Consider the following 26,474-nt stretch of genomic DNA (forward strand, 5'->3'; position numbering starts at 1 on the left):
TTTTGTTCGTTTTTAGTATAATCGATTTTTTTTGTTTTATTTGCATTTTGTATTTTTTTTTTCAAATTATTTAATTTTTTTTCGCTGAGTTTATATGTATATGATTTTATTATAATTTCAAAGTCACGTATATGTTATAATAAAATCAAATAAATGTTTCTAGAGTTTGGAAGTGTATAAAATTGGTTAATAACTGTCTTAAATGAACATAAGTGAAATATATAAAAAGTGATGCTTGCTTATGGTTTTTTTTTTAGTTTTCTTTGTTTATATAAGAATGCAAGAATTAGAATTGAGGCTACAATAGATTTAAAAAAAATTGCTCAGTTATACATTTTTGCTAAATAATTAAATTAAATATTAATAATTCAAGTGGACGTGAAATTAGGAAATTGAAAAAAGAAAAAAATTCAATTCATTTAGATTAAATATTTTGAAAATAAAAGAAATTAGCAGGCATAAGCAGTTTGAGGCTGCGTATAATAAAATAAAAATAAAATGCATTGCAAAATGTTTGCTGCTCTTAACTTTTTTACCCACCAACACTTTCCTACAAATAAAAATTAAATGGACGCGCTGTGATATTTTTTAAGAATTTTAAAATAATAAAGCGTTTTCACGCCACTCTCGCATTGCAATAGTCGATTTCGCTAGGCGATTAGTAATTATTGCAACGAACTCATACTTCCTCTCTTTTCTTTTCTTTTTTTTGCTGAGCAAATTTTGCTTTTTTCAGCAGTATTGTATTACAACGGTTATACAATGTATTTAGGTGTTTTGCATATAAATTGAGCAAATTCTTCTTTAGTATTATTATTATTATTTATTTGCATGTGTTCATATAAGTATTATATTGCTCGTGTATGTGTCTATGTAATGCATTCTTTATATATTTGTTTATTAATACACTTTGCTTGTTAGCCATTTTTTTTCGTTTAGTTTTTTATCATTATTTTACAATTTTTTTTTTGTTCATTTTCGAGATTTTTATTTTCGTTACAAAATTAACATTGATATTTCTCGCTTGTATTTTGCTTTATTTCTTTTTTGGCTTGAGTTTTACTTTAACAGTATTCCCCATCTCAAGCGCTTTACCTCAACACATCATATAGCTTCTGTCGTAGACTCTACAATGTTCACTATGCGTGCAACATACGCACGTTTACAAAAAAAAAATATGCTTCTTCTATACTTTCAACGATATTTCATTTTTATAAAATTATGAAAATAATAATTCACGTTCTACGTTACTTTTTACGCTCGAAATAAAAGTAATAAAATATCTTGTTTACCGTTTTAATTAATTTTATAAACAATTTCTACTTAAAGGCCTCTTAGAAAAAATATCAAAATTATAAACTCGCTTTTTCCTATTCATTTTACATTTAGAATTTAAATTTCTGCCTAAAATTGACACCTATTTTCTCGGGTTGCCCGCTTTTCTCTCACTCAGTTCGCTTTGTAGCTTAAATATGAGCTATTATCAATTTAGAAAAAATTATTATAATATTTATAGTATATATGTATGTATGTATATCACACAAATGTTGATTTGCTCTCTGCTCACTCTCAATTTCTCGCGAGGTGCAAGTTTTACAATGCTATTCTAGCACCACACCGCTGTTCGGATCCAAACTACGGTTAGTATAGTCAACATCTTGCGTTCGATCGTACGCCAAACGCGTTAGGCAGAAAAAATCAGTTATGTTTCATCTCACTCTGGTTTGCTGGTAAGTCTTGCAGTCGCGCAGCCTGAAACTGTTATGCAAATACCCATGTTACTGTGCCGACTCAACGCCTGTAACGGTGTCTTCAGTCGCTGCATTTTGTTGCACATTCAATACAGCCGAATCCGCTTCGTTTAAGCCATTCGGCAGCGCCGCAGCGGTACCACCGCGACCGTTAGCATCCTTCAACAATTGCAACACTTCGTTGGCTACATTTTTTTCCTGATAAAATAGACGACAGATGACCGGCTCCACGCTCGTTTTGAGCAACTCAACCTGGAATGTTTCGGAGAAACGCGAATCGATGAACTGCGCAAATGCGGCGCTGGCATCCAAATTGCTCGCTAAATTAACATCCAACGAACAGTGTTTGCTGTAGGCCGCCTCATCTAGCATGCTTTCGGGCAGCACACGAAATTGATCGGTCACGGCGTTGTTGCCAAAGTCCAGGTAATGCACCTCACATTTTCCCTCCTTCAACACTTGCACGATTTCCGCGCGGTAGAATGCCAAATCATCGGGAAACTGTGCGGCACATCTGCCGCCTACTTGCAATTCGGTGAATGTTTGAAAATCGGTTTCAGCATCTAAGAGCACATCGGTGATTTTCTCCACGGCGGGCACATTTTCGGCTAATTGTATGTAGAATGATGCCGGCGAGTTGATATGTATGATGGTGCAATTGTGCAGCGTGGGCACAGGTGATAGGGCAGCGGCCGCCTTTTCGGCGTCACCCTTTGACACAGCGTCAGCCAATTCCTCAGCCAAATCCTTGTAGTTCGCCTGCAATTTGACAATGTGTACGCGCTCATTTGTGTCCAGCGCAACTTCGTCCGACTCGATGGTGTAAATCTCACCAAAGTGCGCTTCCAGCAGCGCAGCAAAGCATTCGTTTAGCAGCGTTTCAGGCGCCTCCGGCACGACGTTCAGTTTGCACTTCCACGCCAACGTCGGTATGGCACGCAAATTAGCGGGCAATTCGTGTATAACGGTGGCATTTATGACATTGCCATAGTCGAGCAGGAATACCTCATAGCCTTCTTCGCCGGGCAGCACCTTCTGCACACGACCGCGATAGTAGCAGTCATCCTCAAGCGAATAAGCGCTGCAAACGCTATCCACTTCAACGCTCTGCAGCACCGGCAGCTGTTCGGCATCGGATTTCGTGAGCGCCTTCGACACCAGCTCCATTTGCAGTGAATTGCCCTTCGGTTGTATGTAGAAATGTGTTGGTGAAATCGCGTGCGATATAACGCAGGTATTCTCCGCGATTGGTGGTGTTGCCAGTACGGCTGTCGCGTTTGCGCTAATGGCAGCGATCAGCGAGTGCAAACTTTCGCCGAGATCCTCACCGCCACCGGCTGCATACAACCTGACCAGCAGCGGTATTGTAACTTCCTTGCTTTCGATAAACTCAATTTTCACCAAACCTTCACACTCCTCAATCAGCTGACCGAATGCTTCGATAGCCGCTTGCGCTTTATGCTCGCCAATCTCCTCGGCAACGCCCACCAGTTGACAGTGCCGGGAGAATTCCGGTAGCGCCTGTAAATCATGCGGCAACACGCGTATATCATCTGTGATGGCTTCGTTGCCGAAATCGATGAAGATTACACGATACTGCTGCTTGGCGTCCGATCCAGCAATAGTTTCTAGTATGCGCGCGCGATAGAGCGCATTATCTTCGCAATAGACAGCCGCGCAGAGTTGACCAATCTTCGCATCGGTCAGCGCGTCCATGCCGAGGGCATTCAAACTGCTTGTCATATCTTCCAGACGAATGGTGTCTTTACTAAATTGCACATAGAAGTCGAATGGCGAATTGGCATGCGAAATTATAGCATCGTACACTTTGCCGCTCTCGAAGACCGACGATTGTATAGTCGTACTGAAGCTCATATTTAGTTCGTTTTCGACGGGCTTGTGCTCGCACAGCGGTTCGAGGTCATCGTTGATGTTATGTCCGTCGATTAGCAGATGCACGAGCGCATGATCGCTAGCTGGCTCACATAATTCGACTGTGAAGATGGTTTCACCTTGCGCAGCTATTTCACCGAATTTCTCCTCGGCTGCATCGGACCAAGCCACACAATGCTCGGGCACATGTAGTGCGCACTTCTTCGATAAAGATGGCAACTTGGCAATCTCTTCAGATATCTCACGACATTCGGGACTGATGGATGTGTTGCCATAATCGATGAATAGAACTTCGTAACCACGATTCGGTATGTGTTTCAGTAGTTTAGCGCGATACCACATTTCGTCATCGGGGAAGAGCGCAGCCACAATTTTGGCATATTCGAATTTTTCCAACTTCTTTAATTTCTCGTTTTCGGCCAAATAGATTTCAATCAATTCCAAAGCTTTTGAGTCTTTTTCGTATTGTATATAGAAGTCGGTTATGCTGTTTACATGTGATATGTAACAATTCTCACCGGAATCGACCAATACCAGATGTTTGGCAAAACCATCCTCCACCAGTTTATCGACAATGTTAACGCCATCGATGTAAAGATTTATAAAGCTTCGCTTGTACTTACCACCACGTGTGATGTACTCGAAATTCACCGCTTTGCCGTGTGAATCGCTGAAGATGGCATTGGCTGCGTCGACCCAATCGGCGGTGCCTTTCGGCTTGATCGGCAGTGAGCAGGGCATACAGAACGGTTCGATGTCGTTGCAGCTGCTCATCTCGCGTACGTGCGTCGTGTCGGATACGCAATCCGTATTGCCGTAATCGATGAACTGCAGCACCATAAGCTCGGCATCGATAATCTTGGCGCGATACCATTGCTTGTTAACCGAGTAGTATGAGATGCAGTGCACACCATTCGCCACCACCATTAGTGTGGGCAAAGAGCTGGCGACAATTTGCAAATCCTCTTGCAGCTGACGCAATTCATCCATTTTATCGTAGGGATGCACATAGAATTGGCCGGGATTATCGCAGTATCCAAGTATGGCATGTTCCATGTCAGCGCAGGGATCGATGGATTCAGTTTCGGACTCTGCCACCGATTGCGGCTCAGATGCAATAGCTGCCGGCGGTGGTGTTGGTGTTGGTACTGGTACTGTTTGTGTAAGTGCTGGTTGCGTTGCTGCTGCCTCGATTTTGGTCTCTTGCGGTTGTGGCGGTGTTTGTGGTGGTGTCTCGGCCATTATAGCTGGCGCAGTGACATCAACTGGTTTCTCTTTCTCTACATTTTTAACCACTTCAGGCACATTATTGTTGATTTTAGTCTCCTTTTTCACGATTTTCTCCGCTTGCTTTTTCTTCTTTGGTGAGCTGGAGGTTTTACCCTTACCTGTAGTTTTCTTTTCCGTGTCATCTTCCTCTTCGAGCGTCAAGTCCACCATTTCAATGTATTCAAACATATTTGTTTTGTCCTTCTCCAGTTGCTTACGCATGAAATCCACATCACGTGACTTGATTAGTTGCGTTTGCAGCAGCGCATCCACAATATTTTCACCGCCAGCCAAATTGAGCTCGGCAATCAAATGGTTGTGTTGCACCTCCAGCGCCCGCACATGCACCACTGGTTCGCTCACCAAGACGAGCTGCTTTAATCTATCCACTGCTGCCGCATCAAGATCGGCAGACAGATTTGCTGCTTTCTTCGATTTCGAATTTCGATGTTGCGCATCTGCCGCCAAAGTACGTACTGGTAAATTCAACTCAATGGCGAAAGAGTTGCGATTTAGGTAGAATTTGTCTTCCAATATTTTCAAGTTTTTTTCATTTAATTTTTCCGTGTTTCCATAATCTATATAGTGTACCTCGATGACATCTTTAGTGACTTGCGGTATGATGCGCGCGCGATACCAATTGCCATCACTACCGTGCGCGGCGCAAATTTGTTCCGGCTCAAATGTGCCCAAGGGTGTTCCTAAAATGAGTTAATGAGGCATAAATTGTGATTTCAAACAAAAAAAACATAAAAAAAAGGAATTTTCGAAGCTATAATACACCTCACAGTTGAGTTTCTCATAGCATCAAAGGGTATAAAAAGATATTTATCTTGATTTTGATCGGTCAGTTTGTATGACAGCTTTAAGAAATACTAATCCGATCTGAACAATTTGTTAGGAGATTGTACCGTATCTTCGACAATAATCCATCTCACAACAGTCGCGTCTAAGTAACCGAAACTGACCTGGATTTTTAACCATTCCTCGAAATTACTTCAGAAATATTTTCTGCCACTAAAACAACAACACAATAATAATTTCGTGAATATGTCTTGTGAATATATCTTGTCAAATAAGAAAGTTTCCCATACAAGGACATGATTTTGATTGTTAAGTTTGTATGAAAGCTATATGTCATATTTATCCGATCTAAACAATTTGTTCGGAGATTGTACCGTTTGTCTTTGACAATAATACATGCCAAATTTCTTGAAGATATCTCGATAAATAAAATAGTTTCCCATACAAGGACTTAAGTTGGATCGGTCAGTTTGCATGGCAGCTATATGCTATACTGGGCTGATATCAGCGGTTCCGACAAATGAACAGTTTCTTGGGGAGAAGCGGACGTGTGCAAAATTTCGGATCGATATCTCCAAAACTAAGAGACTAGTTCGCGTATATACAGACATACGAACATGGCTAAATCGACTGACCATTTATATATATTTTTTATAGGGTCTCCGACGTTTCCTTCTGGGTGTTACAAGCTTCGTGGCAAATTTAATTAAATTAAATAAAAAAAAGCGCCACTAACCGTTATGCTCATAGTATTCATACATCTCATTTAGCAGCTCTACCATTTTCGCCTCCATAGCGATCGTATGCACAAACACACGATATGCATTCGCCACATGCACCACACGCGCTTCGAAACGTTCCAGCACAACGGGCTGTTGGCAAATAAACGTCGTCACATCTTCCTTTAACAGCGGCACAAGTGGGCGTAGTAGAATGCTGTAATTGATTTCGTATTATACATTTGCTTACAAAGGGAAATTTCATTAGAAACACATACACTTTGTTGTCATTGACATCCTTTATGTTGACCACACATGATTTGCCTTCGTAAAATTGCTTGAATCTCACCGCTACATCTGGATTGGATTTGACATAGCGCAGATCGTCGTAGGAACTCAACAGTTGTACATGCTCAGGCAAGCCCTCCAACTGTAACTTGAAGTTCAGCATGTCCTTTACGTATGTAATCTTTACACGTATTTGTTGACCTGCTAAAAGGCTCAAGCGTAGCTCTGCAATTGGAAAATAATATTTTGAAGTACATGAAAACCAGTATATGAAAAACATTTTTGTGTTGTTTACCTGGAGCCACCTCGGTAATTATGCCCTCCGATTTTAGCGTCTCCTTAAGCGACACGCCATTCAGTTTGACATTGACATAGTACATCTCCTGCTCACGCTCAATATACTCGCAATTTAAGGTTGCGCCCGCCGGCAAGTATTTCTCCATGCGATCGATTATGTAGAGATGATCATAGTTGGACACAATGCCACTGAAGCTACACAGGTGCGCCATAACGGGCAGTGTGGCGAAACGTTTCTCTACTTGCCAGATATCCTCGGAGGTGACCGTGTACTGATTGCCAATATCGACGAATTGCACTTTGTACTTGCGCAACATCTGATTACAGGCGAGTATGCGCGCGCGATAGAGCAGATTCTCTTTACGATAGCGTGCAATAACGTAGGAGCCGATTTTTAATTGCAGCTGCTGCAGTGATTTCTGCTTATAGAATAGCTGTATTTCGCGCATGAAACGCTCGAATTCCGGGAGACGTGATTTAAGGTGAGTGAAAAATTGATGTGGTGATATCCACCAGCAAATGATGACCTCCTCTCGCGTTGGCGTATCCAAATGTTGTACGGGGAATGCTTGATTCAACGGCACATACTCATCGGGTAACTTGGTGGACGTCGCTTGTACTTGTTGTTCGCTTAGCTCACTACCAGCATTGCTGCTCAGCTCGGAGTGTGTGTCATTGACGCGTGGTGTGTTAGCATTGTTGGCGGCGGCCTTGTTGCGCTGCTGTGAATAACCTTGCGGCGCATTCTGTGGGCGCTGCTGGCGTGGTGGCGTTACGGGCTCCTTCTTCTGTCGTCTAAAAGTGAGAGAGCCAGAAATCGATTAATGACTTTTACAGTTATTATAATAAAAAAATAAAAATATATTTTACCGATTTTCGTTTTGGAAACGTGGCGGTATTTGATTTGCACCGCTACGCGTCTTCTGATTGTGGCTGCTAACGTTGCTGGCGCCACTGCCAACACTACGTCTATCAGCGCCGCCGCTGCTGGAATTACTGACATTCAAGTTCGCTTGCATTGTTGGCGTATGCGGTGCATTGCGTCCTTGTCGTTGTTGTTGCTGGCGTTTACCGTGCTTCAGCTCGCTGGAGCTAGAGCGGGAATCGCGATTATCCATCGAGCTGGCCGAGCTCTGCTTGTCCCACTCCACTGATAGCGTACCTTGTACACTGCTGGTCGGAGCACTGCTTACGGCGTTGCCAGACTTGCTGTTTGTATTGCGTGAATTCGTTTTACGTGGTTGCTGCTGCTGCGGCTGCTGTTGTTGCGGTCTTTGTTGTAGCTGCTCTTCGCTTTGCAATGTGGTGGAGTTGAGTATCGGTGCGGCTTTCTTGCTCGAATGCAGCGATGCGACATCATTTGAGGATGCAATCGATGGTGTTTTATTGCCATTCTCATGACCAGCGCTTTGTCTCTGCTGATGGCCGTTGTGAGAGTGTATATTGAATTCCTCCTTCTCCAATGTTAAGTACTGTTCAAAAGGCATGGATAATTTGTAAAGCTTTTTCATGACGTTCAAATCTTTGGTACACAGGTTCACCAAATGTACACCGTCCGGTTGTATGCGGAAGACTTTGACGGTGAACGAGCGTCGTTGGCGATTCGACTCTTCGGCGAGCATTTCAAATTGATTCGTGGCCAAGTCTTTGCTAAGTTCGTTATTTTCGAAACCCTTCAGGCAGCATTGAATGGCTTGACGGGGCAGTTTTAAATGCTTCTCGGCGATGTTACTCAATAAATTCTTGGTGACTTTCTGTTCGTAACCGAAATCAACGTGGCGCACTATAATGGCGGTCGAGTCGGCACGCATCACTTCAGCACGATACCATTCGTTATCATATTTCACAATGCATGGAGCGCCAAGCGCTAAGTGATTGGGCACAACCTGATTTTTATTATAATACAAGAACATGTCGTCCATGAGCTTCTCGAATTTCGAGATGTTATCCACTTTTTGCACATAGAAATGCTTGGGTGAGTCGATATAACGGATCTCTACAATATCGTTGTTGTTTAAATTCTCCGATTTCGGATATACTAGACGGCACTTTTGTATATCTTTCAGCACATCGAGCACGTTGCTTTTCTGCTGCGTAAAAAAGAAATATAAAAGAAGAGTTCTTGCAACGCTGAATATTAGCACAAGCTTACCTGTAAATATAGCTCGCAATATTGCACTAATGGTGGACCCTCTAATGGCATCACTTTTAGCTGACAATTCTTATACATCATTAAATCCTTGAAAGCCTTCTTCAAGCTCTCGTCGATAGGCTCCAGATCTTTGTGGCCTGAGAGTGTGAAACGTATGGCGAACGCTTTTGCCTCTAGGAACTCATCCGGTATTTCATATAAATCACTGTATTTAACCAACTCTGCATTGCCGTAATCAATATATACCACTTTGCATGCTGTCGTTTGTACGCCGGTGATTAGCGCGCGATAGAATTGTCCGTCTTCGGAGTAGCGCGCAATGCAAGCTGTGCCCAAGACGGGTTTGTCTGCGTATGGCTTCAATTGCACACGCTCAATGCGATTCATCATTTCGGTAAGCTCATCCTGTGCCAGCGCCAACTGCACCGAAAACAAACAGGGTCCATTCTCCACGAAGCTAACGTAAACATCATATGTTTTACCAACAGTTAAATTGTTGGTTTTGAAAGTGGCAGTGGTAATGCGACGCGGTGAAGTGTTCAGCACTTGTTTGCTGCTATTAGAGTTGCTAGCAACAAAATCTTGTTTATGTTGCGATGGATGTGGACGCTGATAGCGCGTATTGTAAGCATTAGTATATGGAAGACCAGACATTGCGTTGGCGACTGTGGGTTGCACAATAATCTTCGATTGAAAACCATTGTAAGCAGCTTGCTGCTGATAGGCTGGCGCAGCATAAGGCACATAAAGCGAACGTAAATTGCCGACGGTGTGTGGCATGCGTGGCTGTATTGGTCGCTGCAAGTTCTGCGCGATCATAAAAAGGGTAGAATAAAATAATATCTAAAAATCGTAAGCTACTTTTCTATATTTACCATTAAAATTTGTGGTTGCATGGCTAAATGCGTTTGCACTTGTTGTTGTTGTTCTAACTGATATTGTTGCAAACGCGCAGCGAGCGAACGTCCAACAGCTGGGTATACACCGCTCACGGCCGCTACATTGTTGTTATGATTAATGGCATAGTAATTGTTGTTGTTGGCATTGCCGCCGACAGCCGGGTACATTGGTAGGGTTTGCTTAAATTGTTGTTGTTGTTGCTTCTGTGACGTTGCTATATGATGACTTTGTGGCTGTTGAGCTGGTAGCGTTGGTGTTTGTTGTTGTTGTTGCTGCTTTTGATTTTGTTGCTTAATAAATTTAGCAAAATTATCACGTAGCAATTCGCTAGCGATAGGTGCACCGATTTTCTTTTGGTGTATTAAAAACTCATCAAAATTGAATTCCTTCCATTTCATTGTAATGAATTTATACTGCTTAAACTGTAAAGTAAAATAAAATAAATTGAACAGTTTTCGCAGCGAAAGTTTCACTTACTTCATGTTCAATGGATATGTCCAGTGTTTGACTCAAAATTATGCGTGAAATCTCCTCCAGCTCTTCTGGTTTGAAATCTTTGCAAATGCCCAATAGGATGTATGGCGCGCATATTGTGGGCATCGAGGACAAAACATCTGGCTGCTTGGGGAAGAGGAGCTACGAATAGAAGAAATGTTACTGAATAATTATTATTTTTATTTAGCATTATACTAATTAAATTAACCAGATTTTAAAACAATCAATAACTACATTAGAGATGACACCACCCACTAACTACCCAACAACACATTACTTTATTTAAGATAGAGCATGACGAATTTGTTAACGAATTTGCATGCATATATTATATTTTAAGTTTCGCTGACGCATACACTTACCTCATAACTGGCTACGAGCGCCTTGCCGCCGAAGTCGACGAATTCCACTTCCACTTTGACCAGCGGTTTTTGTCCCTGCGTCGCATTCTGTTGTCCGCTATTAGTTATAACGTCCAGTATGCGTACGCGCAAAAATTCAAAATCGGCCGGTGCTATACCTTTAGTGCTCTTATAAAGGCATAAAGTGCCAATGCGTAGCGGTACTTGTTGTCGTTGCACCGGCCAAGTCGGATCGATGGCTAGGCATGTGCGTAACACTTCCTGGATTTTATTGCGCAATACAGCCATTGCGTCCGGATTCATTTGGCCGTATATGCGCAAGTACGGACCAAACGCATCGACGTGTGTGATCTGTAGTCGCTTGGTGGTATCTGTGTCCGTAGTTGAGGCGGCTGACCGCGCAGACGCCGCTGAGGAAACAGAACTCATTGTGTTTGTTTTTATAGCAGTTACAGCTTCAGTATTCAAAGCTTTGTATAGTAAGTTGTTTTGTTTCTCTTATGCGTTGTGTTAGATTAGTTTTTATTTGTTTCGTTTCGTTTAATATTTTTTGTGTCGTTATATATATGTTTTTTTTTTTTTTTAAATAGTCACAAAGTCCTTTCGCATTTGTATAAATGCGAAAACTTTTTTAGAAAAAATTTTTTCACTTTTAATAATTGAAAAAATAATTCACTCGTTATTTAAAGCGCCTGATACGGCTTCTGTAATTGAAGAGACAATTAGTTTACACTAACAAAATGAAAAATTAAATAAAATGTAATGAAAGAAGTGAATCGTAAAGACAATATGCAATGTGACACTTGCTAATTTTGGCCTTCACGCTTCATTGAAAGCTAGAATTCCTTATATTTTTGCATTCTTGTAGAGGGTGTAAACATATATATAATATTAGAAAACGCAAAATTAAAGAGTTGCAGCTAAAGAAATTTTATGCAAATGTTCCGTCTTACTTCTCGCGGAAATGGTAAAAAAAAACAACGTTGTCGATAATGTAAACCGTTATTTGCTACGAATTCACTGGCATTTGCAGAAACTGTTAAGCGGCCTCTAACCAACAATGCCCAGCAACATTCGGTTTCTGTGGATCCACAGGCAGCGTAAGGGGAAAAAGTTCGAACATTGCAAAAAAGAAAAACAACAATGGAGAAATTTCGCACAGAAACTAATAAAGACGAAACAAAAACAAATACTTGTGAATTGCCAAAATAAACGAAGACACGTTGAAGAATTTGCAAAGTTTGACAGGGTTGTCGACAGTGTGAATAACTTTGTCTAACTATTATTATAATAAAATATCGACTAAGTTGGAAAAAAAAAACATTTTTGGCTTATATACAAATATTAGTATTAAAAGGGGGAAAACTTTAGTATAACGTCCCACGCTTTCGGGAATAAAATGGGTATGGGCGGATAGAGGAGATCCTCCAGATCAAGAATATATATAGATATAGCCGCGGGAAACTTATAGTTTTCGAGATATTTTTGGGTTTAAAGTTCAAAATTTCGACTATTTAAAGTACGCATTTTTCCCATTTCGAATGAGTTATACACTTATATTTTCCACTTTTATATCCACTAACACTTCACTAATTCGTTTGTACACATTTATTTTACATTATATAGTGCAAAAATAGTTTAATTCAATAATTAAATTATTGTTAAATTCTATTAATTCTGACAATAACAAAAGGGTTGCAAAATTTCAAATAACCAGTGTTACCTTATCGACATCTTTTGTAATTGAACTGAAAGAAATTAAAACAGATAATACCCCAAATACAGGTATCCAAAATCTAGAGAAATAAACTATTACAAAGCATTGATGTTAAGTATTATGTTATACCCTCTATGACAATATTACTTTTTTCTTGTAGAACTTCTTTTTGCGTTGGCGGCCTTCGGCCGCGCTTCAAAAAAATAACCCTGGTCGATCCAACACCGGGGTGTATCAAGGTTTTTTTGCGCAGTACTCCTTTTTGCGTTGGCGGCCTTCGGCCGCGCTTCAAAAAAATAACCCTGGTCGGTCCAACACCGGGGTGTATCAAAATATTTTTCGCGCAGAACTTCTTTTTGCGTTGGCGGCCTTCGGCCGCGCTTCAAAAAAATAACCCTGGTCGATCCAAGACCGGGGTGTATCAAGGTTTTTTTGCGCAGAACTCCTTTTTGCGTTGGCGGCCTTCGGCCGCGCTTCAAAAAAATAACCCTGGTCGGTCCAACACCGGGGTGTATCAAAATATTTTTCGCGCAGAACTTCTTTTTGCGTTGGCGGCCTTCGGCCGCGCTTCAAAAAAATAACCCTGGTCGATCCAAGACCGGGGTGTATCAAGGTTTTTTTGCGCAGAACTCCTTTTTGCGTTGGCGGCCTTCGGCCGCGCTTCAAAAAAATAACCCTGGTCGGTCCAACACCGGGGTGTATCAAGGTTTTTTTGCGCAGAACTCCTTTTTGCGTTGGCGGCCTTCGGCCGCGCTTCAAAAAAATAACCCTGGTCGATCCAACACCGGGGTGTATCAAGGTTTTTTTGCGCAGAACTTATTTTTGCGTTGGCGGCCTTCGGCCGCGCTTCAAACATCGGAGTGTACCAAAGTTTTTACGCGCAGAAATTCTTTTTGCGTTGTTTCCTGTATCTAGGATACAATCTCTCTGTTAATTTTATTTTTCTTCGTTAGCAAAATATATTAGTATGGCAACACTGATGTTTTGACATTCACAACCATTTTGTTATTGTCAAAATTAATAAAATTAAAGAATGATTTAAATATTGAAATAAAGCTATTTTTGCAGCATCTAATATAAAAAAAATTTCTAAAAACGAATTAGTCAAGTGTTAGTGGATATAAAAGTGAAAAATATAAGTGTATAATTCATTTTAACTCGCAAAAATACGTACTTTAAATAGTTGAAATTTTCAACTTTAAACGTAAATATCTCGAAAACTATAAGTTTCCCGCGGCTATATCTATATATATTCTTGATCTGGAGGATCTCCTCTATCCGCCCATACCCGTTTTATCCCCGAAAGCGTGGGACGTTATTCTAAAGCCGACCCTTAAAAGGCATTCATTTCTAATTTTTATCTAACAAAAATGTCTAAATCGAAACAAAACGTTTTTATTTAAATTAAAGAAATATACAAGTAGTGCGTATTAAAATTATTAAATACACGATTTTTGTCTTCTAAAATTCACTTTGTTAACACTTACTTATTCTCAAGCAATACATATGTAAATACTTATACGCCCTCCTGCTGCTTCTTCTCAGTCGTTTTCGCTATCTTGGCAGTCTTGTCTTCAGCGGTCTATTTTTTTGCGTTTCAATTATCTTTTCATTTTTCCTTGTTGCTTTTTTGCTTCAAAGTAGTCATCATCAAATGGATTATCCCCCAGTATTAATATGGAGATTCTTTTCCTTTTTTGTTGTACCTATGTAATTTTCTGCACTTCAATTTCAAGCGAAGTATGTAAGTTTCACCTTTCACGTCGTATTACAAATATATAAACTAAAAAGAATTGCTAATTTTGCTGCCTATGGCTTTTTTTCAGTCTTATAAATTTTCTCTTTCGTACGGGCACGTTATGGCAATATTGATGATGACGATTATGTGGACACAGACGGGCGCTTTCTTCATACAGCACAGCAGCGCACGTTGGCGCAAGAAAGCGCTGGTTTTGCCGCAGAATTTGCACCTATTTCACAGTTACGTATTTTAATAATACTTCTTATGATATTTTTAATATCGTTGCACTTTTCGAAAACCTTTTGCAAGAAACACAAATGGAAAAAACAAAATAAATATTCACCACCCGACTCACACACACGTCTTGCTGCGAATCTCAAATTGGACTGGCGATTTCTAGTCGAATACCTTCGTTGTTGCCGATCATTTCTCCTTGCCGAATAATCGATTTTATGATAACCGTGGTAATATTTGTATAAGCCACTAAAACGGTGCTGAAATCTTATTACTAATAGGATCATAAGCAACAATAGTGTTTTATATTTCAAGTATTAAGAATATGATATTGATGTAATCGTTTAAATCTGATAATTAAAATTCTTAAAATATCTTGAATTGATAATAATCGATATTGCGAATCTCGCTTATAAAATTTGCACATGACTAGAAGGTAGGGTTGCAAAACGCCATATAGTGCATTTGTTATTGTGAATTAAAAATTGTATAAAGAACTTGTTGACAAATATTAAAAACCTTATGAGCTTTTAAATGATTTGAGGCCTACATCAATATATTATATTACTTATATAGATATAAGATAAAGTATACAAGGTAAGAAAAGTTTAAGCATAATTTAAATCTAAACTTATTTCTGGAATAATCTTTGAAGTACGTTTGTATCTTAAACTTGAATATATTCAAATCTGCCTTTTAGAAAAAAAAACTCCAAATATTGTTTTGAAATGTATTACGCTGTTAATTTTTATTAATTTTGTCTTGTGTATTTTTCTTCTTCTTTTTTCTGTCTCAGCTGATGTTAAGCCAACTATCGTAAATTCTCTTTTGCTCAATTTTTTCTTGATTCTTTGTTTTGCTTTCCATATTCCGCTTTAACAATAATTTTCGTCAATATTTACAAATATTTGGAGAAAAGGCGCCCGCAAAATTCCATTGTCATGCGTGAAATAAGGCGTGACATTTACCTGTGTATATACTTACATGTATATTTAGATGAGAGAAGACTGAGCGCAACAAGTGGATTGACTATAGAAATTTTGCACTTACGAAGCGAACTGCTAAGAAATTATTCGAAGATATTGTTGTATTATTGACCTAGTCCCCAGTTTTTTAGATATTGATCTGAAATTTTGCACACATCTTTCTCTCCCCTCCCCAAAAAGCTGCTCATCTGTAGCAACCGCCGATATAGTACCACTATAGCATGTATTATAATTTTTTTCTTTCGATTTTTATGTTCATAAGCAATTTTTTTATGAATTTTATAATTCAACGGTAAAAAAATCATTTTAAATTGCAAAACTCATAACTTTGTAGAAAATTTACTGCTCTGTAAAAATGATCTGTTAGTGCCGTTTCAGACAGGGACTCAAAAGAGTCGCATTTTTTTCAAATTTTCTTTTGGTGTCGCTCTGGGCATTCACACGGCCAAAAAGAGTCCAGCAACTCGAGTCTAGTTTTTCTGCATTCCTTTTCACAAAATGTTCGTAAATATTTGTGCGGTTCAACTGCGCAACACTGCGTGCTGCGTATTTCATTTGTATGTTGAGATGATGGTCACACATTTTGCTTGCAATGAATTACCATGAATATGGTAGAACAATATGCATAATACAAGTACCTACCCGCTAAATAGTTTCAAAAAAATACTAAAAACGGGAATTCCCTAATCCACAAGAATGTATTGAATATCCGCTACTAATATTTTCAAGGCCAAATTTATAATAGGAATTTCCTAATCTTTAAGTATTAAAAACTCATAATTTCTTTACTCCATATTAAAAATTCATAATTTCTTTACTCCATAATCTATATCTTAATTTTCTCCTTATTTACAATTTGTCATAATATTTCTATTATTCTATGCATACGTATTTGCATATTACATACAAAAATAGATAACAGAACTCAAATTTGCGATCGAATTCATTTGAAACCGAGCGCTCTTGCAACCATTCAAAGGATTTGAAAGTGAAAAGGAATGCTGAAAAGGGTAGCAGCGAGCTGTTACGAACAAGAACACAAAGCGTGCCACCCGAACACGAGTGGCACGGTTCCTTCGTCTTTCCTCGTCGTCCCCTCGCCCACAATAAACTGGTATGAGACTCTTTTGCGTCCCTGTCTGAAACGGCACTTATTATTATCTTTGTTTCATTGATGTTTGAAGGTGGATATCTAGGAGAAGCTTAGCTGAAAATTATAAGACTAGATATCTTCATGAAATTTCGAATGGGTTATTGTCCTAGGCAATGCTACAATATCCAAAAAAAATTTTCCGATCGGATCACTGTAGCATATAGCTGCTATACAAACATATCGATCAAAATCAAGTTCTTGTGTGGAAACTTTTTTACTTGTGAAGGATATTCTAGCTTCGGTGCAACCAAAGTTGACGATTTTTCTGTTTTGTTTGTTTCTATGACACTTGTGCATAGTACTCTCCACTGAGAGCAAACGGATGTTTTAAAATATAATAACTGCTATTTATTTCATAGTTTATATGCCTAGCCAAAATCACCTAAAATACCATCACTATAGACAGTTTAAAAACATTACAATAAAATATTTTGAATTTCTTTTTATTAATATTTTTATTGTTTTCATTTTTAATCCATATATGCATGTACATATGTGTAGGTATATGTGTACAATAGTGAAGTCGTTTTTAATTGATCATTCGTAATTGTGGCGTTGGTATACATAATTAACTATAGTCGATATATTCAAATACATATATTTATTTGTTTTTCAAATATGTACATTATATGTACTTATGAATGTACATGTTGTGTCCTGTTTATGTGCTGCATACAAATAAGTGTATATTTGTCTGCCTGTATACAGTTATAACTTTTAATATCTTTCATTAATCACTTTTTTATTACAATATTCACTTTATTTAATAGCGTTATTATGCATAAACTTTAAATAAATCAGCGTTTACATCGAGCGCACAAACAATAGCAATAATAATAATAATATTATTATTATTAATAATATAACCATAAGTTGTCGAGCACGTAATGTTTTCAACATTTTTATTGTATGCATGTATTTATTAGCTGCTATTATATAACATACATATATTTCACAAAATATTTAACTAACTTCACAAAATTTTATTAAAACATTTTTTTTTATTAATTTGCTTCAAGGCTTGTTTTAATTATTACTTGCGTAAACTAGCAAAACAAAATTTGTTTATTTATTTTAATTTTTATATTTTTATGCTGTCTTGCCTCAATCATTAACCTAGAATAAGAAATAAAATACATTTATATATATAGAAGTTAAGTAGAAGATAGTAGTTAAGTCAGCGGAAGAGCAGGAAGAGAACAAATAAGAATTGAAGAATTGTTAGTTTTATACTACGTATATATTTACAAAAAGATATGTAAAAGCTGGATACTTATACACAACAAAAAAAGCAAAGAAAGTACATTGAATGCGCTTTAACAACTAAAATTTAGTTGTTTAAGTATATGTATGTATGTGTGTGTAAGAACACAATAGCAAGGCAAAGCTTATAAGTCTAAATTCACAAAAATGTGTGGTAAATATATTTTTAGTAATTATCTAATATCTTTTTAATGCTCTCAAGCGAATCTGCATATCACCAAGATGTTTTTTATTTTTTATTTTAATTTTGTTATATGTATATACATATTAATATAATTTTTTTCTTCAATTAATTTTAATTAAATTAATCTTTTAAATAAAAATTTTGTTTATTTTGCAAATGCGAAATGTAATTGTATAAGAAAATATGTTTAATTTTAGTCTGGTCAAATTAAATCGAAAATAAGAGGAAGTTACATAAACTTAAAACAAGCTGAAAGTTCTTAAATTTGTTTAAAACATAATTAAAAATAACATGGTAAAAAGGTCAGCGTTTCTGAGAATTTTTTCCTTAATTAATGTTAACCCAATAAATTTTTTAAATAAAAATTTAAATTATTTTGGAAATGTGGAATGTAATTGTAGGTATATATGAAAATATATACGTCTCCTATGAAGTAGTGTACTTGGCGCGTTTTTTATAACTTTTTGAATCATTATATCTAAGTAACGGCTGTACTTAGGAAAAAAGTGCTCATACTTATATTACTTCAAAGTATTATCTAACTTCAAAAACTTATTTAAATTAAAGAAAATTATTAGGAAGCGTTGAAAGGAATACAACATTGTTTACGAGTATACAAAATTTTGGTGGCGAAAATTGGTTATAATCACATTAGGACAGCCTATTTTGTGTTAAAGCGAACTTTAACACATGAAATACGGTTTTAAATTATATTATATATTATGCACGTTAGATCGCGTTCAACTTTTTTATGTCATTGTCATATTTATTTTAAAATAATTATTATTTATATAATTTTAGTTTATTTTTCAATTTTAAATATTTACTTAAAAATTTTTAGTATTTGAAATTATTATTTTTATATTTATTAATTATAGTAATAGATTTAAAATTTTTATAACTATTATTTTGCTATATATTTTTTAAATATTCTACATAATTTTTATTTATTCAGTTAAATTATATTTTTATTACTTTTCATTGTAAATTTATGCTATTCATTATAATTTTTAAGTATTATTTTTAATTATTTACGTGCTTTACTATAATATTTAATTAATCTACTATTAGTATTTCTTCAATTATTTTTAGCATATCATACTTTATTTTATTTTATTATTCATGTGATTTTAATTTTTTATACTACTCTTGAACTTGAATTTCAATTAAAAAATTATTATTTTCTATTACTTTATTCTTACATAAAACAAAAACGAATATATATATAAAGTCTTATAGACTCAGCAATCGGTTACAATAACATAGTTTATATAGACTACAGCACTTAAGTGTTAAAAAAGAGAATCAATATCAAATTCATACTAATGTTCTAGCTTAAATATCTATATACAGTTACGCCTTCAATATAATTCGAAATTTAGACTCACAAAAGTTTCTACTTTTTAATATTACGTTTAGCTACTATATGCATATGTTCTAAAATCGTATAAATATGCTAAGCTCTTAACTTCACATACACATTTACATACATATACGTATGTATGTATGCGTCTTCTGCTGCTTTCGCGGCTAATAGAAAAATTTTAATTTTCAATTGCAAAACTGCCCCCAAAGTTGCAAAATAAGATAACATAATACAACACATTTTACATTTAACGAAGAAAGCTTAAAAGTAATAGTAAGCAAAAACAAAAAAAAAATTTTTTTAAAACAAAAACAAAATGCAATTAGTGCCTACACTGAAGTAACGTGATTGAAAACATTGAAATACAAAAGTGAAGCAGAACAAAAAAGAGAAAAAACTCGAGCAGTTAAAAATAAAACATGAATTATTCATAATAAAGGCAAAAATACAAAAAATATAATTTACATATGAGTACAAAAGTACACAGTAGCAACAAAGTGAACGCAGCAGCTAGCGAACAATTAAAACAACAAAGTAAAAACGCAGTTTAATAACACTTAAGTGAATTTTCGCTTCAAGCGCAAACTATGCAAATATGCGAGCACGTATTGTTTCTATGTATGTGTGTGTGTTTATTTATATTCGTAATTATATCTAACCAAAGTCCAGCAGCCGGTAGACTCGTCGCGCTGATAGTAGCGAGGCCGATTGTCCCGAAACACGGTGATTGCCGGGAATTGATTATCCTGTATGAATTTTATTGTTGCGCGTATCTGTCAGCAAGCAGAAGAAGAAGAAGAAACTATTATATTCATCTTTTCTAGCGATTGATGGCGCTTACCTGCATTGTGAAGTGTGGCGGCTCCACGTCCGGACTCGTTGAGAGGTGTTGCAAGAGGAATTCATCTGTCTGCGATAGCCACAAATCAACACCGCGCAATGGATCATAATTGAAGGGCCCGATACGCAACATGCCCAATGAGGAGTCGTAAATGTCCAAGACCTGTAAGGGTAGAGTAGAATGCAAAGTTATACAGAATATAGAACAAATATGTACATATGTATATGTATGTAACTGAAATAGAGATGATTTAATTAAATGAGATAGTATAATTTTTAAAATTTTGGACGATAAAAAATTAGTTGGCTATCTTCTTTTTAGTTTACTAAAAACATAAATAAACAATTTTTTAGCAAAACAAAAAAATTATATAAATAAAATTAAATAAAAAAAAATTTAGTTATTAACAAACTAACATAACTTATTTGATTAAAATAATATTTTTATGCATGCAGTAAATAAAATACTGTTAAAATAAACTCCATGACATATAGTTATATCAATAATGATATAATTTATTCAAATCTCCAAATATTTTATATTTTTTTTTTATACTCGTATAATATATTATATTTACCGATTGTGCGCCCATGAAATTGCGAGCATCACGCAATTGTCTGTCCGGTCCTCGATCTAGAAAAGTTGCTGGGAATATTTCACCGGTTTTTATGTTAACACCAACACCATATATGATTGGGTAGTTGATATCGCCACGCAGTATGGTGTTTAGCTCACCGACGCAGGCTTGAGTCAAATCGATTTCGAGATGATGTTTATGGAATGATTCTACGGTGAAGAGAAAAATAATAAAATATATGTAGTTTATTATGAAAAATATGTTCATTGCTCGATTAAAAATATAAATAAAATTTAAATATTATATATTAAAAATTTTCATGTGTATATATGTATACCACACATGAAAATATTAATAAAAAAACAATATTATATTACCGAATTTATGTATGGATTATATTATAAAGACATAACTTCACCTACACTCTTGAGATTAATTTCAAAAAAAAAATCCAAAATTAAAATACATCGCTGTTGTCTGCCGTACTCCATTTACCCAAAGAGGTAATGTTCCCATTTTAAGCAACAACCTCCTCGTGAATTATGTTCTAAATGGCCTTTGAACAGTCATTGTTGATGATGAGGTAGAGTTTTTTTTTCCTAAAACTGAGGTAGTCCTTGCCCAATCGCATTTCCAATAGCAGGTTGATATTATATTTACCAAGTATTTGCTCTAAATTTAAAAGAATGCCTTGTAAGCAAAGAATTCTCGTAAAAACTTCCCACAAAAAATATCATTAGAACTTTCTGACCGAAGATCTACTGTTAAACCGGATCGGACCTAACCTCAAAACCACCACTAAAGAGTGTTTAAGTAAGCACTATAACGTCAGCAACTATCAGAAAGTTGTGGTTCATAATAGAAATACCTCCATAACCGAGTCCCGATTTTAACGATTTTCAAGTACTGTTCATTTAGCTTTTAGATGTTATCGTCATTAACAAAGGTGAATGGGCGACTCGCTCACAAGTTTTTGTGGACTTCACGGCCTTGACCGAATGCTTTTTGCCACTCACATACTCGAGTTCGCTTAAGTCTGCGCGCGCAGTTTATGTGGACCAGTCCGGGTCATATTTGTTCAGTTGGTATCTTTTTGTTTGCAAAGAGATACCTTAGGCAAGGTATTACATTCATATATTTTTTCAATGACTAAAAACTTTTATAAAATATCTGTTTACTTAAATGTTTTCAAGGCTTTCTTTGAACACATACACACATTCGTTGAAATATATTCACTAAAAACTGTGTCCGTCTAAGCTCATAGAGATTCAGTTCTTAGTTCAAATAAAGTAAGATATTTTATGTATCAATATGTATGTATGTAAATAAACAATACATGCTTTCTTTATAAAAAATTCCGTCTACTTACGCATTATGCTGTAGAAAACCTCCTCGCCGTATCCTTGTGGATCTCGGTAGCCACCAATTAATTGCAACTCAATACGTCCCTCTGGATAACCTATGGCCAACTCTTGGACGCGTGCAACCATTGTGCAGACAGCCTCGTCTATACCGTTGCCATCGAAGTGCGCCAAAGCCACAGCGCCTGAACCTATGCAACAAAAAGGTACAAGATGTTAAAGGATTAATGATGGCGTCAGCATAAGAAATACTTTTGTTACAAACACAAATGCTACTGCTAAATAAAAGTGCAAGAAAAGTAGTAGCTGATAAAGGAAACGGAACTGGGCATCTTTCATCTTGAGTAAAATGAAGCCAATTTGAACGAAAGCATAAAACTTCTATGTATGTATGCATGTGTGTATTATTACCTGAATGCCTGACCACAACAATAATGCACGTTGTGGCATCGTCGGCGCCAATAATGTTGATGTTCTTGTCGTGCGGCGCAGCAGCGGCCATTTCACGTTGGCCAACATAGAGCAGACCCACTGGGCCCACCGACTTTCTTGGTATGGAGAGTAGTTGTTGGGCATAATCTCTGTAAACGGGATGCTGTAAGAAGAGACTGTTTGTGTCCATTGGACAATCGTCCTGTAAGACACCGTTCAATACCAACACCATTTTGTTGTGTGTTGCTCTTTGATTTTTTTTTTTTTTTTTTGTTATTAGACTCTAAATAGGAGTTCTGATAAGTGCTTTTTGTTTTTGTTGTTGTTTTATTAAGGAAAGGTAGATTCGTATTTCACGTTTCAAAGTGTAAGTAGTAGGTGAGAGAGAGCTTTGTCGGTTTTTGGTCTTGTTCTGGTTTTTAACGATGTTTTAAACCATATTAAATCTGTGAATAAATAAAAAATATGAAAATTTGTGTTAGAATAAGTACCATATTTTTAATAATTTTAAAATTTTTTATTAATATAAGACCTAAACTCATAAAAATATATTTTTTTACTAATATTTAACATAAAGTAATTTGCTCAATATTTTAGAGTTAACACAAAGACCAGAGACCATCATCTGCCAGAGCCGTTTATCCAAATGACATGAAAAAATCGAATTTAATTATTGATGTGGTACACTCGAGAATATTATTGATTTTTATTATTTTCTATGTTTAATAACCGAATGTGACGCGTTGAGTTGATCTGTATTAAGAAACATAACAATTTTAATCTCGGTCAGGTGATTTTTATATGAATTGCGATCAGCTGATTTCAGAGAAACTCAAAATTCAAAAAAGAAGCAGATAGAAAACACTTAACTTCTCATAATTTTAAAAATTCGATAGAAAATATTTTTACTCAATCGGCTTTAATGCCACTTAAAATTGAGAGTTTAAATCACCCAGCTAGGCAGCTATCGATTAAATCACCGGTTAATTATCCAACAGCGCTACCAAAGTTTTTTGTTAAAATTTCTATGAGTTTCATAATGTCAATTGACAATTCTAAACTTTTGTGTACGTGTGATCGTTCATCCTTTGGGTCATATGAGTTGCACGGTGCGTATGTTAGATTCCGTGCTAATTCTTTCAATGTATTGGAGTTTCGGTAGATGTGACTAGGCACCTACCCGACTTTGACAGGTTGAGTCGTGTAGGCTTGACGTTTAGCAATTGCAAAGACTGGAACGTCCAGGTTGACAGTTGACAGATTGAATTCAGTTTATTTAATATTGACAGTTCAAATTTTGGCCGTTTTAATATGCCAAAAAATCACAAAAAAATTTTATACAATAAATTAAATACATAATCATTTTAATCGTAATACATGATGATGAGCCAAAATTACAATTTTGTCTGATCTGGCTACAATGCAAAATGTTGGAATGAGTTCAACAATTTAAAATCAAATTAAAAAAAAAAAAATCAATTTATATGAATAAATGTAACTTTATGAGCTGTCACTACTAAATCCAACACAACACAATTATAAATTCACTCATTCAAGACCCAAGAATAATATTTGAATTGTAGATATATTGTACATACATGCATACATGCAAGAAAGTAGTTTTCAATTTACCTCCTCCAATGGACAACAATGGACACCAACGGTGTAAAAATTGGCTCACACAAGGCACCAGGCAGCAGCGAATTGCTACCGCGAACAAGCGCGCTTTTATGTTAGTGAAATGCCTGAGTATGGTTCACGGCAAAGGATGCGCTGAAGATGAGGCAAGCGCAAAACAGACACAAGAATCCAGGTGCTTATGTAACATAAATTTATTTTCATACTAATGTGCAAACAAACAAAAATACCCGGTAGGAAAAACGTATGTAACTTTTACTAGTAGCATCTGGGATGATTTAAGGGAAGCATTTGAAGATTTTTAAGAGTAAAGCTAAGCTTTGGTATGAATCTCCTCCACCTAAAAACTCGTTAGATATTATAACAGGTTTATATCCGGAAATAGGTTAAATATATAACGTTCAAAAACCTTCCGTATAATTTTAACTTGACTTAAATAACTTTAATTTGTTTTAAAAACGAACAAAATCAATTGGAAATAATCAAATTTCAAAAATACTAATCAACTTAACTTGAAAAAAAATTGAACGACGAATTTGCTTGTAAATTTGTATTTGCAATGGAATCACGACTATGGAATGGAATCGTTGGAAATGTGTCAGAAATGTTTTAGGGAGTTTACTTTATCACGAACACAAGTATTTGATTAGCATAAAGATGTTAGTTAAGGTCGTAAAGTCATAGAAAACTTGCCTTATGCGAATCGTCTATAGTTAAAGAATCAGTGCTTGAAAATTGTCGCGTTGTCATCAGAGAGATAGTAGAGGATCTCAAAATCTCTTATGAATCAACCCAACACATTTTGGTTAATTAGACTCATATCAAAATACATGAATCTTTTGCAAAAACGTTGTTGAGTAGACCACGGAAAAGATATGCTTGAAAAGGTAGCAGAAGACCCTTTACTCATCAAAGAGAGCTCAAAATGTTTGAATTGTTCACAAGTCGAAAATTTGTTGCTCAAAATCTACATAGAGTCTAAAGAGCGAACTGAACCTAATGTTACACCAATTTCTATTTTAAACTTTATAGCATTGGATCAATACCAAGTCATTTTAGGGTATGCATGTAAGTATTAATCTTACAAAATCTCTGTTTTTTTCGCGCTGCAAATAAACAAATACCTATATAATGATTAAACACGGGCACTTGTGTTGAATGTTCTTTGGATTTTTTAAAAATTAAATGGGTACGATTAATGGTAATCAGCTGATCTCAACTGAATTTACAACTCATCAATCAGTGGATGAGGTATAGAAATTCTCTGCAGGGTACGCAGTTCTTCATTTGCATATAAATAATATATATTCTTTTACTTTTATTTCTGCGTTAAGTGCTTGTGTGGTTGTGTGAAAAATTTGTGGCTAGTTGATTCACATGTTTGATAATAATTCCTGCTGCTGTCCATTGTTGCCGCTCTGCGTAGCTGCTGTAGCTTCTGGTAGCTTGTGCCCAGACGTAGTACTTGCAGTTGGGTGTGCATCTAGCTGATTTTGGCGTTCGTATCGTAAATATGTTATGTCTTCATATTAAAAATTTGTCATTGCCTCATATCTTTGTATGGATGCTGCATCTACGGCGTTCATAAACTACTTTGTTGTACAACTCCACTCGGGTTTTGCAATCCAGCTGCACTCCCTCTCTTTCGGAATGCTCATTTCTTTAGCTGAATTATGCCAAATTGAAAACGGCTATGTCCGCAATGGCGAAGTTGGCGTTGAAGATGGTGCGAAAATTTATGTTTTACATGTCGTTGAAATTAAAATTGAATTTATTGTTATATGACAGTAGTATATTGGGTACACACTGGATTCATGTGTACTCGTATGTAAAAAATTATGCTTGTATTTTTTTTTTTTTAATTAAAGAGATAGCGTAGGTGAGGGTTATAACAATTTACACTTTTGGGTTCTGCGAAATATTGCTATTCTTCTTTCTAGGTTTCTTAAGTAAATTAGGTTATGATGTCATTAAAATGCAAATATCTCTCTAAAAGCATAAAAAAACGATTTTGAAGGTCTGAACTCATAGCGTTGAACTTTCAAGAACTT

General features: G+C 36.3%; 2 protein-coding genes and 1 long non-coding RNA gene across 6 annotated transcripts in view; 1 reads left to right on the plus strand and 2 right to left on the minus strand.

Moving 5' to 3' along the window:
• Window positions 1-14,480, minus strand: tud (tudor domain containing protein). Of its 2 annotated transcripts, none has more exons than XM_036369888.2 (10): window positions 14,135-14,480; window positions 10,931-11,634; window positions 10,551-10,709; window positions 10,049-10,495; window positions 9,174-9,980; window positions 7,892-9,108; window positions 7,020-7,816; window positions 6,715-6,949; window positions 6,454-6,653; window positions 1-5,614 (listed from the first exon to the last, which is right to left on the minus strand). In XM_036369888.2, exons 2-10 carry the CDS (start codon window positions 11,357-11,359, stop codon window positions 1,779-1,781), a joined length of 8,127 nt encoding a protein of 2,708 aa, XP_036225781.2. In that variant the 5' UTR covers window positions 11,360-11,634; window positions 14,135-14,480; the 3' UTR covers window positions 1-1,778. The 2 variants fall into 2 exon arrangements, with proteins under 2 accessions (XP_036225781.2, XP_036225780.2); XM_036369887.2 differs by having other exon boundaries at window positions 7,892-9,111.
• On the plus strand, window positions 14,284-15,013 carry LOC138857013 (uncharacterized). Its single transcript, XR_011396004.1, has 2 exons — window positions 14,284-14,391; window positions 14,474-15,013. It is a non-coding gene; the product is annotated as an uncharacterized lncRNA (long non-coding RNA).
• A 2,172-nt stretch (window positions 15,014-17,185) lies between these two features.
• The window catches only part of Ntan1 (N-terminal amidohydrolase 1), a 77,942-nt gene continuing 68,653 nt past the window's right edge, over window positions 17,186-26,474 (minus strand). For 2 of the 3 annotated variants that reach the window (XM_014248109.3, XM_014248110.3), the window contains exons 3-7: window positions 22,765-23,231; window positions 22,362-22,544; window positions 20,993-21,201; window positions 20,416-20,577; window positions 20,026-20,347 (exon numbers count right to left, since the gene is read on the minus strand). In XM_014248109.3, coding sequence (XP_014103584.1) covers window positions 20,207-20,347; window positions 20,416-20,577; window positions 20,993-21,201; window positions 22,362-22,544; window positions 22,765-23,017 — 948 coding nt within the window. In that variant the 5' untranslated portion in view covers window positions 23,018-23,231 and the 3' untranslated portion in view covers window positions 20,026-20,206. Of the gene's footprint in view, window positions 17,878-20,025; window positions 20,348-20,415; window positions 20,578-20,992; window positions 21,202-22,361; window positions 22,545-22,764; window positions 23,232-26,474 lie in introns of those variants that run through there. The other variant, XM_014248111.3, reaches the window with a different exon arrangement.

Source organism: Bactrocera oleae, chromosome 4, assembly GCF_042242935.1.
Source record: "Bactrocera oleae isolate idBacOlea1 chromosome 4, idBacOlea1, whole genome shotgun sequence".
Classification (NCBI taxonomy): Eukaryota; Metazoa; Arthropoda; class Insecta; order Diptera; family Tephritidae; genus Bactrocera; species Bactrocera oleae.